The 14,139-nt window shown below is 36.5% G+C and overlaps 2 protein-coding genes and 2 long non-coding RNA genes across 16 annotated transcripts in view; 3 read left to right on the top strand and 1 right to left on the bottom strand.

The window, feature by feature from the left end:
* agpat3 (1-acylglycerol-3-phosphate O-acyltransferase 3) overlaps positions 1 to 5,207 on the top strand; it is a 40,811-nt gene extending 35,604 nt beyond the window's left edge. For 11 of the 12 annotated variants that reach the window (XM_009293837.4, XM_009293826.5, XM_005170977.6 and 8 more), the window contains one exon: positions 1,114 to 5,207. In XM_009293837.4, coding sequence (XP_009292112.1) covers positions 1,114 to 1,205 — 92 coding nt within the window. In that variant the 3' untranslated portion in view covers positions 1,206 to 5,207. 12 annotated transcript variants of the gene reach the window in all.
* Positions 5,208 to 7,167: 1,960 nt separating this feature from the next.
* dleu7 (deleted in lymphocytic leukemia 7) lies at positions 7,168 to 8,855 on the top strand. The gene is made up of 2 exons (NM_001278811.1): positions 7,168 to 7,566; positions 8,359 to 8,855. The coding sequence occupies exons 1-2, from the start codon at positions 7,267 to 7,269 to the stop codon at positions 8,563 to 8,565; spliced, it is 507 nt and encodes a 168-aa protein (NP_001265740.1). The 5' UTR covers positions 7,168 to 7,266; the 3' UTR covers positions 8,566 to 8,855.
* On the bottom strand, positions 8,334 to 11,672 carry LOC141386338 (uncharacterized). The gene is made up of 3 exons (XR_012408156.1): positions 11,458 to 11,672; positions 8,855 to 8,988; positions 8,334 to 8,472 (listed from the first exon to the last, which is right to left on the bottom strand). It is a non-coding gene; the product is annotated as an uncharacterized lncRNA (long non-coding RNA).
* Positions 11,461 to 14,139, top strand: part of LOC137495289 (uncharacterized) — a 73,923-nt gene continuing 71,244 nt past the window's right edge. The window contains exons 1-2 of one of the 2 annotated variants that reach the window (XR_012408151.1): positions 11,461 to 11,722; positions 13,019 to 13,284. This is a non-coding gene — a long non-coding RNA (uncharacterized lncRNA). Of the gene's footprint in view, positions 11,723 to 12,286; positions 12,505 to 13,018; positions 13,285 to 14,139 lie in introns of those variants that run through there. The other variant, XR_012408152.1, reaches the window with a different exon arrangement.

Genomic DNA, 14,139 nt, shown 5'->3' with positions numbered 1-14,139 from the left:
AAAAACATTTGCTGGATAAGTTGGCAGTTTATTCCGCTGTGGCGACCCCTGATAAATAAAGGGACTAATTTGTTTAATTTAATTAAAATGAAAAAAAGCAACAACAAAAAAAATCTTAATTTGTTATGCAGTGAAGTAAAATTAAGAGAATGGAAGAGTTAGGCCCAAATCCCAATTCTATTTTTGTACTCTTTCCCTTAGCCCTTGAAACAGAGTGTGAAGGGGAAGGGCTTCAAAATTTACCCCTAAGAAATGGGACAGCACTACAACACCTGCACATGTCATCATGTGTCATCACGATCTCTTGCTTGAAATGAGATCAGACGATCCTGACTGCTGTAGTGATTCCAGTTGTGTTATTTTTTGGTATTTATCTTCAGGAAATTACTGAAGGCATATATTATGTTTTAATATCGATCTAACGTGGCAATAAGCTCATAACTGTACTCTGCATTTACACAGTGGCCATATTCATCAATGTAAAACACCAAAACAACACTAACATTATAGCAGACACTGTAGAAAGCTCATTCTCAGCCACTAGACTTTTCTGACAGGATATTCCAGTGTCATCGAGTGTCAGAATGGTGTGGGACTGCTGTACAGGAGTTATTATTCGGGAATATAGATCGCGGAATTTAGCTGTTTTAATTTTAGTGTTTTTTTTAAGAAGCATGACGGTAAACACAACGCTGTTATAAATGTATTAAAACAAGTGCTTGTTTGTTATAAAAATTTGTAATAATGCCAGTAAATACTAATTTGTGGATCTCCTGACTTCCGTGTGCAGCCATGCTACTGGTGTAGCTGGTGTATTCTGGGAAACCCATTGGTTTCGAGTGTCGTCTTGAAAAATCTCTGTTTCAAGGGCTATCTAGCCCTTCCCCTTAGCCGTACGCCTTCAAGATAAAGAGAATTGAGACACTTCTACCCCTTCATGTGAATGCACAAAATGAGTGGTAAGGGGAAGGGCTCAGTGGTAGAATTAGGATTGGGCCTAAATACATTTTTATATGAAAGTCCTTTACACTGATGTTTTTGCAAAATGTCCATTAAGTTAAACTGCTTGCACTACATAATTCTCAATCCCTGTCACTGTGTTTCTCTCTGCAGCTTCTGTAGCAGTTCGCCGGCTCATCGGAGTAACCGAAGTAAAGAAGACGGGATCCAGCTACGGCAACGTAGAGGCCAAGAAGGAAAACTAATCAACATTTTCACCCTATCGACACCGTGTGGCCACTGTAATGCTGTAATGCTCACCCTGCAGTCCAGCCTCAGGCACAGAGCTGCCCTGTGTGCAGTTATCTTTCTTTTTACAAAACAAAAATGTAATTTAAAAAAATGAATGAATTATTAACATCTCTTCAATGCAGCATTGGGAGGTATATAGGGATATAACTATAGATATAACTTAATATGCTAGTCTGTAAACGTACAAATAATTTTATGAACAAAACTAAATGGGAAATAGAGGAGAGGAAGCACTTTCAGTTGCGGATCGATGTGACACGTTTCCCTCCTTTTTAACCCCGCCCCTTTAATGACATAAGCCCCGCCCTCTTTTAACCAAACAAGCTCACATCTTGTCTTAGTTCTTCATTAGTATTTATCATCTCCGGAAGTGCTTTGTAACACTTCGTTCTTTGCATCTACAATATCAAATCCTCCCTTTCACAGTTTGGATCGCCACACTTGAGTCACCTGGACTGATTTTTCTAAGATCAGAATTTCACATCACGGGCGGTTGAGGAAGACAAACAGCCCAGCTGGTCAGAGAAAAGGCGGCCCCCTACCTAACAAATCAACCGCTGTAGATCACCAATGGGTCTATTGGTCAGCTGAAAACTGTTATGCGACGGCAATAGAAATGGACTGAGCGGAGTTTCTGAGGAAAAGCATGTCTTCTGTAACTTTTCTCCCATTTTCGAGACCTTTTCACAATGGTGTCTTATCCCACTCTGTCACCATTGCATTACCATGTAGATGAATAAGCGATGTTTTCTACTCCTGTCCACATAGAGCATCTCTTTAGTTAGTTTGCAGCTAAATGAAACACCCATGGACCATGATTCAACTGCCCATATCTAGCCATGTGTAACTGGAAACATAGGGTGTGAGATAAAGAGAGAGTAGCCGAAAGACCAAGAAGACAACAATCTGTTCTGTCAATAAACGAAGATTGTGAAACCCCTTTTAGTGTAAACCACTGACACTAATGGTTTGTAAATAAACTCTAGAAGTTTCTTCTTGACCCAAACCCATTCGAATTAGATGAATGCGCTTCATTCGTTTAAAGTTATTTCTCTCTTTCTGATGTCTTCCCTCATTGTTTTCAATGTGCATCTTTGCTTTTTTTGAATGGCGAAATTGGAAAGGACCCGTGCAAGCCTTAACGGAGCAGAACAGTGTAGCTTCTTGTATGTAGTCGGGCAGTCCGGAGTGATTGGGTTTCTCATGTATTGTGCAATTTTTATCTGATCTTCATGTCATCTTCTACTGGCATTCATGTGGTGTAGATTACAGATGCAGTCTGTGTGTTTCAGATGCACAATATTCATATGAGGATTTAAGTTTGGGAATTTGCAAGATCTGTAAGACACCAGGGCAACTAGTCTGGTTTATAAGGTCGGGAGAATACCAAAGTTTACTTGATTAAAATATTGGTTGGATGAATAGTAGGTTAAATGGTTAGTTCACCCAAAAATAAAATATGTTGTTAAATACTTTCCCTCATTCTGAAACCCTGAAACTTTCCTTCATCATCTAAACACAAAATAAAATACTTTAAATTCAATCTGTTGGTAGCAAATGTTCCAACTATACTTTAAATATCAGAAAAATACCCACAAAAATTCCTAAAATAATTCCTAAGATGTGAACTTGAGAACTTTAATGTCATTAACTATAGTAAAACAACTTGTCAAAAAGAATTTTAAAAAATGAAATCCTGTGAACAGATTAAATACAGGAACGGAGAAAAGAGCACTCTTTTATTATCAGCTGTTAGTCAGCGCCTGCTCTTTTTTTTTTTTTGGTCATTTTACCTTTGCCCTGTACTGTGTAAATGCAGACAATCGGATACGAATCACTTTTAAAACATGATGCAAGCCAGTCATCAAAAAAATCGTACAGTTACAAAATCTGAATTGATTATCGAGATCTGCAGTGTAAATGCAGCCATAGTGTGTTTTGAGGATGTTTTGGGTTTTTTGGGGGACTTTAAATTGGGAACATTGCTGTCTACGGAGGATAAGAGAGCTCTCAGATTTCATTTAAAATATATCAGTGTGATCAACGAAGATCTTAGGGGATGGGAATGACAAGAGGATGAGTAATTAATAACATAATGTACATTTTTGGGTAAACTAAAGGCTAATTTATACTTCTGCGTCAAGCTCACTCGTATGCGTAGCCTTCACGTGGTCGCATAGCCCTCGCCGTGGCTGACCCACACCTCTCAAAAAATGTAACCACGTAGTACTATTTCTGTGATTGCTTGGTAGATGTGACGAGTGTGGCGGGTGCTGAAAGCCGCGAGCCGATGAAGTGAATGAATTGTCGAATCCCTTGAAAAAGCTCCAGATGAAAACTTTTGTTCTGTATTTATTTTATGATTAAAGTTGTTGCACATCCTCCAGTTCCCGCCTCTGAATGAGCAAGTTTTAATTACTTGTTGCGTTCCGATAGTAACTCAACATAGAGGAACAAAAACATCTGCTGCCAACCAGCGTTTCAGAAGCGTTATTGCAGAGCAAGACAATAGTGTCTGGAAGTAACATAATTCACACTACAAGCGACTCGCAGCATCAAAGCAACAAGCAACCATTCAGTTCAACAGGGAGTGAGCGACTTCCGGTGACCTCCGTCTACATCGACCGTTGGCGACCAGGTGGGCGGCCTCTGGGCGAGCTGAAAGATCATGTGAGCTCTGCAAATGCTCCTACTGGCTGTCGATCAAGAAAGTCAATCTTCATTTGCAAAGGGTTGAAAGATTCTCAACTTTGTCTCGTCACTGGACACACCCTCCTCGTCGCCAACGGTTGCTGTTGCTCGCATAAAGGGAGGTCAGCGGAAGTCGCTCACCCTCAATTTAAATAAGCGGTCACTTTGCCACTGCGAGTCACTCGTAATGTGAATGATGCCTTATTCACACTGGTAGTGACTTTGTAGCTACCTGTCGCTTTAGGTAGGGACCTGCTGCAAATACAAATCTGTGAGGGTATATACAGCACGAATACAACCAGTCTCTGAGCGAGCTAAGAGAAGATCACATGAGCTGTACTGGTGCTCCTATTGGCTGTCGCTCAAGAAAGTTGCTTGCATAATTGCATAAAGTTGAAGGATTCTCAACTGTGTCGCATAGCTTGACGCGCCTACCTAGTCACCAACGGTCAATGCTTACTTTCTATTGAACTGAACGGTTACTTGACACTTTGCCGCTGCAAGTCACTCAGGTTGAATGAGGCTGGATTTTCAACTTTGTCGCGGTACTAGATATCTCCACCTGGTAGCCAACGGTTGCTGTCGCTAGCGTAGATGGAGGTCGCTGGAAGTTGCTCACTCAAAATTTAAATGAATAATCGCTTTGCTGCTGCCAGACGCTCGTAGTGTAAATGGGGTATAAATGCACCGCATTTGGGTCACGCCGATCACTCGACACAAAAGTATAAATCAGCCTTAACTTTAGTATCTTTAATTTTCACCAGTTAAGACTGAATCTATTCATTTCCTTGCCACAGAGTTTTTATTTTTTCATTTAACCTGGTGATTAATTTATTCTGAATAATTCAGCATGAGTGATCCATTTCTAATAAATGGGCGGTGTTTGGGAGTCGCTTGCTGATCTGTTGTCAAGACCACTGTTGACAGGGTAGGACTCTGAGCCAAGATCAGTTCTTGAACTCTAATCCAATAATGAATGTGACACCTGATCTGAGGCCAGAATTCCCTCTTCTTGTAATAAATGTTGCTACTGTATGCGTATGACTGACAGGATTGAGATTGTAGAGTACAGACTAAATAGCGGGCTTTGGGAAAAGATGCGAGATGTCATAGTGAGTGTTTCTGACTTGCGTTTGAGTTAAATCCTCCTCAAAAAGCAGTATGTGAGCAGAGGTTGCATAGAACTAGAAATTTAGTCTGTTAAGTTCACAATTTGTTTTGTATTTTCTTTCAGATAAATTAAAGCATTCAGTGTATGATTGGAACTGGAGTTGTTTCATTTCATTGCATGAATAACCCAGTAGCCTATTCATCTTTATGAAATAAATGTAGCCATAGCTGCATTCGCACTGAAAACACTGAATACAATTCATCTCGCTTATAATAACAGGAATATGAGGCTGCACAAGATATTTACAAATAATTCAAATGTTTTCACATGGTTGACCATTTTTATGTTTTATTATCTGTTTAGGCTTATAAATGAATGACTAAAATAAGATAAAAAATATTTCTGGGTAGAATAATAATTTTTGGTGTTAAATTCGATGACTCTTCAAATCTAAAAGTAGTAATTGTGTGTTCACTTTTGACACGAGTTAATGCAATGGCATTGCTGTCTTGGAACTTTCATTTCAGCTAAAATATATCAGATTTGATCAGATTTTATGTTGCAACGTGAGCACTGGGTTTAAAATATCAGTGTGATCTCATTGTGAAATTGGTTTCACCCTGTCACGCTAAGCTGTTTTTCTTCTTCTTTTGGTTGTTTTATATGTTACAAAAAATAACAGCCAACTGATCAAGGCTGGATTTAATGCTGTTGTTTGGCTGTTAATGAGTTTGGTCTCATGATGTAGAAGGACCTAAAACCTCTATACCAACCTGCAAAAGGTATAAGGTATAAGCTGGTTACATTTTTTTACCACCAATTTAACTTAAATTTTAAATTAAGTATTTAAATTGTAATCCATTTGTAATACGATATATAATGTAATCCATAATCCAGATAGAGTAGTTAAAAAGGACACATGTTAAGATACATGAGTATTAAATGTGAATGACGTGCTTTGAGGACATTTAATATATCATCACAAATCAAACGGTTTAAAATTATACTGTTTTTATTTTATTTAAATCATACACCTGTAAAAAAAATCCTGGTTGCCTTAAATTTTTAAGCTGAATAAAATTTACCTTATGAGTTCACTGAACTTATATTATGGTAAACGGACTTGCGTAACTTATAAAATTAAGTTAAAACATGATAAACTTATTTAAATAAGTTACAATAACCTAAAAACATTTTTTTGCAGTGAGCTAATTTATTATAGTTTATATTATACAATTGTCATAATTTTTAGCTATTTTTATAATTGAACATTTTGTAAAATTTTCTGTGAGGAATTGGAGTTAGAGTATGGATTAAGGTAAAATTATGTAATATAATGTGTATTTGGTATTTTAATTTGTTCGATTTATTTTTTCTTTTTTTTCTTTTCAGGAAACAAATTCTGGTGCATTACATTTAGATTACTTATAGTTAGATTACTTATTTGTTTTTTTTTTTAAATGTGTCGATAGATCTTTCTAAAATAGAACTAGGATTGGCTATAGATGTTAAAGTATAAAAAAAATATGTGTTACAAGTAATTAAACTGTTCGATTTTTCTTTTGAGAAAATGTTTTCTGAATAATGGTGGATTACTTTTAGATTACTTAATCTATTTACTAAGTACAAGTAACGTTTTGAATCGGTATACAGGTGCTGATGTTTTTTTCACGAACCAGTTGTCTATGAGGATTGGGTTAAGGTAAGTAAAATAATATAGACTTTCATTCATTCATTTTCCTTCAGCTTAGTGCCTTTATTTATCAGAGGTCGCAACACAGCGGAATGAACCGCCAGCTTATCCATCATATGTTTTACACAGCGGATGCCCTTTCTGCTGTAACCCAATACTGGGAAGTAATATACACTTTGTACCTAAATAACCACATCTATGAGGTAAATGAAACTTTATAACGCACATATACTGCAGTTATAACTCCCCCCACCCCCAGTTAACCGATCTCTGTATGCATTGGATGAAGAAGGCAGGACTATCAAGTCACATTTGCATGTGCAAGCAAGTGTTCATCTAGTCCGAACACAAACAATGGGGAAGTCGTTACACAAACCGTCTGTCCAAGCAGAAAACACTTAAAGACGGTCATTTGTCACGTTGTTGTTTACACCAACTGTGCCTCGCATCTGCCTATCATCTGAGAACTGCGCCTGTGCTCAAGACTGCAGGTCAGTCCGTCCTCGACCAGGTAACAGACATGGGGCTCTGCTCTCTAACACATCAGATCGATGCTTTAAACATCCTAAATGAACTGCGAGATCACGGGACGGGCAGTAATAGAGAGGGAGAGGGCCGGTGTCCGGGTGCTTTGGCGGCCGGTAAAGTGGCCGCTCGCCCGGGCGATGTGATGAAGGAGCCCCGCAGGCTGAAGACGATCGCGGAGAGAGCACGGGAAAACTGCCTTTCGCGACTGCTCGAGATACTGACACAGCTCATATCCATCGAAGAAGACTTCATTAAAGACGGCTCTTACGGGAAGAGTTTGCTCAAGCGTAAGGTGAGACGATTTGGTGTTTATCGACTCTTTCTGCTGCAGTATTTAGTGTAATGTGTGCTATGACGACTCGCTTGTTAAACGATACCTCTTGTTACATATGCTGGATTGACAAGGACTTTATTTTATTGTGATTGAAAGCAATACAACGATACAAATAAGGTCGTGGAAGATAAAGAAGACCTCTTTTGTCTATATTGGAGCTTTGCAGGTGCATCCAGGGATGCTTTTTAAACAGTAGGAGTTTCCACGTGCGTGTTGGCCCTTTCTTTCAATGACCAGATTAATTCGACAATTAAAATCGATAAATGAGTGTATATGATACATTAATATGTATAATATATCTGTATTATTATTTAAAAAATACATCTGTAGCCTACTGGAGTAATCTGTTCGATTTATTTCCATGAAATGTATTCTGAGTACTTCTGGATTACTTTTAAATTACTTGTAACTAGATGCTACTATCAGATTACAAGTAATGTATCTTTCAAATACGTACATGTGCTTGATCATTAAAAAAGAGATTATTTTGTATGTTTGTATGTCAATGAATTAAATTGAATTAAACTGGTGTCAATGTTATTCACATAATAACCGCGTGAGGAACATTGTAGACCCCAACACAATCTGTTTTTGTCGAAGAAATGCAGAGTACTTTTGGATGTCTTTTGGTTTACTTGATGTTTTTAAGTTTATAATAACATTTCAGTCAAGTGTCGACAAATATCGCTTTGTGATTATATTTATAGGCTGTTTTTAAATTATACCTATTTCCCCCTTTCTCTCTTTCAGGACAGTGTTGATCTGAAGAACATATGCTTGAGAATGGCTGTTGCGGAAGGTGGTTCTCGCTCGGACAGAGACTTGAGGGAACTTCGAGACTGTCTTCGACTTATCGTCATTAGCCTGCTTGCACATGTGAGAGATGAAAACAACCTGTCATCTACCGTGTCCACTCACAGACTAAGAGAGCTTTCAAACTCCTTCCCTGAAATCTGAAAATCTGCAGATTTCACTGTGTGATTTCTAAGGAACTACCTCAGAAAAATAAGGAGACATTTACTTTTCTTAAGAAACAAACAAGCCATGAACTATCTGTGAATCATCAGTGAATGTAACATTAGCATGATGTTTCAGATTACAAATGAAGGCGTGGAACCTCACAAAAAAAGTGTTTTGCAGAGCAATCATGTATATGCTCAGCTTTAAGCTGTATTGTTTATCGTATGCATTAGTCAGTACTCATGCATGCATAAGAATGGCAGAACAACATTCTCTTCGCACATACCAGTATCATGAGTTTGTGTTCGGCTGACTGTACAGGTAAAACAGGTCTGATGCTGCTGAATCCACTTTTAACTCCACGGGTGGGATGATGGCTGTCACACCTCAGGATGGGTCTGGTGTGGCTGCCGTTGTCACCTGATAAACAAAAGGAGTGTGTTTGGTGGAGCAGGGGTGTGTTGGGTAAAAGTGCAATTTGTGTGTTCTAATGTTGAATTGATTATGGCATCACTGTGTAATTATGTTAAAAATAAAAACCATTTTCAGTGTTACAACCACCCAAGCAGTTCTGAAGATCTGATTATGAATTCCAGGTTTGAGGATTGCAAAATCAATACTATTTTTGCTGTTTGTTCAAATTTGAACTGTCTGTAAAAGCTGTGTAGAATCAACTTTTGTCACTAGATGGTGCACAAAACCAGCGTTTATGTAATATAAATGGTCTTGTGCTCCACTACAAACTTTTTTTGGTGTGATGTAAATGAATGAGGAAATTCCCAAAAAGTGTTGGATAATTCATTTTAATTAACACGAATGTATGGATGCAAATGCATTAAAGAAATTGAGCAATTAAAAACAATTTAAATGTTTCTAGATAAGGTATTTGGACTCTACTAATGATGATAGACTAAGAACTCGGATTATAAGATGTATAGATTGTAATGTTATGTATTGCACATTAAAATGACATTAATTTTTTAAAAACTTCCAATGATGCATCAAAATAGATTGAAAGTATTTAAATTGATAAAATATTATTATTACAAGCAGGGGTGGGGGCAGTATTTATGATACATTTATTTCAAATACATATTTTAAATACAAAATAGTATCTAATTTGTATAAGATGGGGTTTAAGAAAATGGGTTCATATCTTGTATCAAAATATGTTAGTGTCTTGTACTTAGGTTAATTTAAAATACTGTAAAATACTTTGTAAGAAGATGATGACATCATAAAAATGTGGCCTTTGATTGGTGCTTTCTTGCCAAGGCTTGAGATCAGACTAGAAAAATAATATTGAAGAAGTTGATCAATGCTTGGAGTATAGATGGAAATTATGCAATACATATAAAGAAAGTATCAGACAAATAGCAGGGGTAAATTCGGGAGCAAGTCAAATAAGACAAACAACATAAAAGTCCCACAGTGGCGATACCTACAAAACATTGTTGGCTTTTTCAAATGCCAGTAGCTGATCTGCAGGTGCTCTTTATAGTTAAATACAAACCTTGACATAGTTAATCAGTATGAGACAAACATAATAATACTTCAATCTACAGACTGGTCAAAAACTCCCAACTGAGTTTTCATGGCAATGAAAACAGATAGCAAATTTTTTTTGGAGATATCATGTTTATATTGTGTATTGAGGAGTACAATTGCAAAATAAATAAATAAATAAATAAAAACATGATTTATGGAAATGATTAAAGTGGAGATTTTACATTGAGCAAAGATTTCAATTGCAAAACTATAAAATATAATATATAAACATGTATAAATATAAAAAACTTTTAAGAGGTATAGTACTATATTCCAACTCATTATTTGCATTTAATGGTTTTTACAATGATCAAAGAAATCCTCTTCAAGACTGGACTTTCTGTATGAAATTTGTACAAAATCTATACTAAAATCAAAGAGAGTGACATTTTTATGAGTACTTTCTCTTGCACAGTAGAGGTGAATGAGATGGAGAGAAGCTGACTTAAACTTGCTCAGAGAAAAGCTTTTGTTATCATGTTTTGTTTGTTTCACTAAATCAGTTTAATGGTGAAGGGGTTGATCCAATAGGCTTGTCGAAAGAAGGTTTGAGAAACAAAATTGTAAAAAGTATTTTGTAGTATTTTCAAAAAAACACTTTTTTATTTTGATACATTTGCTGCTTCTGTATTTTGAAGGTTTTTTGATACATCTAAAGTTGAAGTATTTGGTCTCTTATTTTAAAATACATTTAAATTTTTGGCCAACCCTGATTAATGTAAACTCAACATTAAATTTGACAAATAAACTCAAATGTAAAGTGAATTTCTTTCTGAAATTCTTTCTCTTCTGTTTTCATGAACTAACACGCAGTTCTTGAAACTTATGAAATTAAAAAAAGGAAGTATGTTAATGTTTAAATACTTAAAAAAATGCTGTGTAAGGCAAATGGAGCGCGTTCAGTTGTGGGATTGTCAATACCAAGTGTGCTCAGTAGAGGACGCCCTATACACATTTTATTTTCATTGACTTCACACAATACAAGCGATACAAAATCATTAGATGGCAGCATGTGCCACCTCTTTAACATGGTACTGTAAAATATGTGAAGGTTCCCTTATTTGTGAGTAATTTTGAATTTAAAGATTTTAAATGTATTCATTTAAAGACTATCCAACAGATGAAGAAGTGTTAAATAAAACTCAATTAGCCTATATTAGTCGCCATACAATCACAATGTGTAGCTTTTTGTTTTCGTATAGTGTTTGATGCTAAGTTTATCGATCCGCACACGTCGTTGATTAATTGATTTTTATTCATTTGTTTATCTATCATTAATCAGAAATATAACTTTTAATGTGTTACTTAGGCTATATTTCATGGGGACTAGCTGTCACTCACATCATCCACCAATAGCGAATGACACAATCCAACCTTGCTGATGATCATGCAGGCCCTTGCTACTTTTTTTCCTGAGTTCGTAGCTCGGGTATTCGTTACAATCCTATTCTGAGGTTAAAACAGTTCAAACAGGTCAATTAAAACCAACAAACGTTTAGTTTTATTTTACCGTATACTAAGTTTTTTTTTAAATCCAATAACGTTAACTGTTGGGTGGTTTTCTTCAAAGTTAGCCAAAGATCTTCACGTGGCTTTGCATCCTCACGTAAGTTTTGTAAACAAATAATATCATCACGACCAAAGCTGAAACAACAGAAATTTGTCATGTAAAAACCAACAAACATTTAATCTTATCGTGTAACACTTTTTTTTTAACCATTTGGAGGTCAAATATTATAGTGACCGACCGATATCTTAGCCGCTTAAGTTAACTGTTTTGTAAATAAACAACACTATCTCGAAATCCAACATTAAAAACAACCGAAACGGGTCATTTAAAACCAACAAACGTTTAATTTTACTCGGTTTCTTTTAAAAATCTTATTGAACGTGATTTTCTTCTACTAGGTTAAAGATCATCAAGTGGCTGTTCATCCTCATGTACGTTTTGTAAACAGATATAGCGACTTCCAAAGTTAAAACAACTGAAAATTGTATTTTAAAAAATTACAAACGTTTCATATTATCGTGTAACTCGTTTTTTAGGCTATTGGTGTCTCGTCAAATATTTAATTATCTCAAGTGGCCATCCATCTTAACCATGACGTTTTACCGTTTTGTAAAAAAACACTATCGCGACTTTCAACATTAAAAGCAACCAAAACTGGTCAGTTAAAATCAACGAACGTTTCATGTTGTCGTGTAATATTCCTACATTTTTAAAAACCCATTGAAGATAGGGGCGATACGGTGGCTCAGGTTAGCATTGTCGCTTCACGGCAAGAAGGCTGATCCTTCAAGTCCCAGCTGGGCCATTTGGCATTTCTGTGTGGAGTTTACATGCTCTCTTGGTGTGGGTTTCGCCAAAGTCCAAAATACATGCACTAGGTGAATTGAATAAACTAAATTGGCCATATTATATGTGTGTGAATTAGTGTGTATGAATGTTTCCCATTACTGGGTTCCAGCTGTGTAAACATATGCCGGATAAGTTGGTCCATTCCGCTGTGGTGACTCCATGATGAATTACAACTTGCAACTTTTCAAACTTGAATTTTCTCTAACTACTTTTTTCTGCACATTTCATGAGTTTCTTCCTCTAGGCCAGGGGTGGGCAAACTCAGTCCTGGAGGGCCGGTGTCCTGCACAGTTTAGCTCCAACCCTAATCAAACACACCTGCTTATAGATTTCTTGTGATCTTAAAGACACTGATTAGCATGTTCAGGTGTGTTTGACTAGTGTTGGAACACAACTCTGCAGGGACACTGGCCCTCAAGGATCAAGTTTGCCCATCCCTGCTCTAGGCCCATCACCAACTTTTCTGAAGGAGTGTGTTTGACATTTTGTGTCCTGACTGTCTGAGGCTGCTCTCTCATGACGCTGTTATTTGCTGTTTTTTAGCATCCACATCCACAAGACTGATTGAACCCGGCAACCCCAGGCTCGAGGAGGTCTGGCTTAAAACACTGTGGGCTCCTGACAGGCCAATGGATCTGCAGACAGAAGTCTAGCGGGATGGATGGCTGGGCTATTATGTCACTTCCTGGGACATGTCGAGAGCAGACCCAGACAGATGAGTAAAAGGATGAGTGTTGTGTGAGAGGAGGATCAGAGAAGAGTGCCAGGGCCATCGGGGGTCCGTTAGTGTCTTTGTTACTTCTGCACAGGTTGTGTTTTTAGATATCGGCGACTCTTAAATCTTAAGTCTTCAATATATTTGTAATGAAGACTTGAAGTGTATTGCTGCCTTGAATTGTCTTTTTGCTTATTTTTTTCATTATACTTTTCCCTCATATGGGGAAAAAGTAATTTAAAAGTAAATAAATATATAATATATGCACTCTAAAAAATGTTATTTATTTAACCCAATGGTTGAATTAAAAATGTTTGGTGTTTGTTGGGTTATTTTTAACCTTTATTAGGTTATTTATTGATATACTCAATCATTGGGTTAAATATTTGGTGCTTTGTTGGATTATTTTTAACCTTTATTGGGTTATTTGTTTACTAACTCAACTAGCTGGGTTAAAATTTTTGAATTTCAACAGTCAACAGATTTAACTGACACAAAACAGCTGTATTAATATGCGTGCGTAATGTTGTTGTTGCTTTATAAAGTTTATTTAAGCTCCAACGCAGTAATATTAATGTTTATTTTCTTTATCAAATTACCTCACCATGTCGTGATTTCTATATCCGTTTTCCCAGCACTCTTTATCATTGATCATACAGACGTGCGCTTCATAACTGATCTATATATAAAACGGATAAAACGCTTTCTCTACATGTAGTGATTATGCTGGAGCTTGTTTTTACAGTTTTTGATGTACTCAATATTTCTCAGGGTTTGTTCATAAATACACACACAGAAACGCATTAAATTATTTAAGTGGCAATTGTACATCAATATAAAAATCACACAAATGCTGTTTCTTTACAGTACAGGGATAACGTACATTTTGAAACACATAAAAATACAAAACAAATTTAAATGATAGTTTAATAATTAATATTAGACTTAT

The sequence above is a fragment of the Danio rerio genome, chromosome 1, assembly GCF_049306965.1.
Source record: "Danio rerio strain Tuebingen ecotype United States chromosome 1, GRCz12tu, whole genome shotgun sequence".
NCBI classification, from domain to species: Eukaryota; Metazoa; Chordata; class Actinopteri; order Cypriniformes; family Danionidae; genus Danio; species Danio rerio.
The sequence above is the reverse complement of the archived record's forward strand: the minus strand, read 5'-3'. Positions and strand labels throughout refer to the sequence as shown.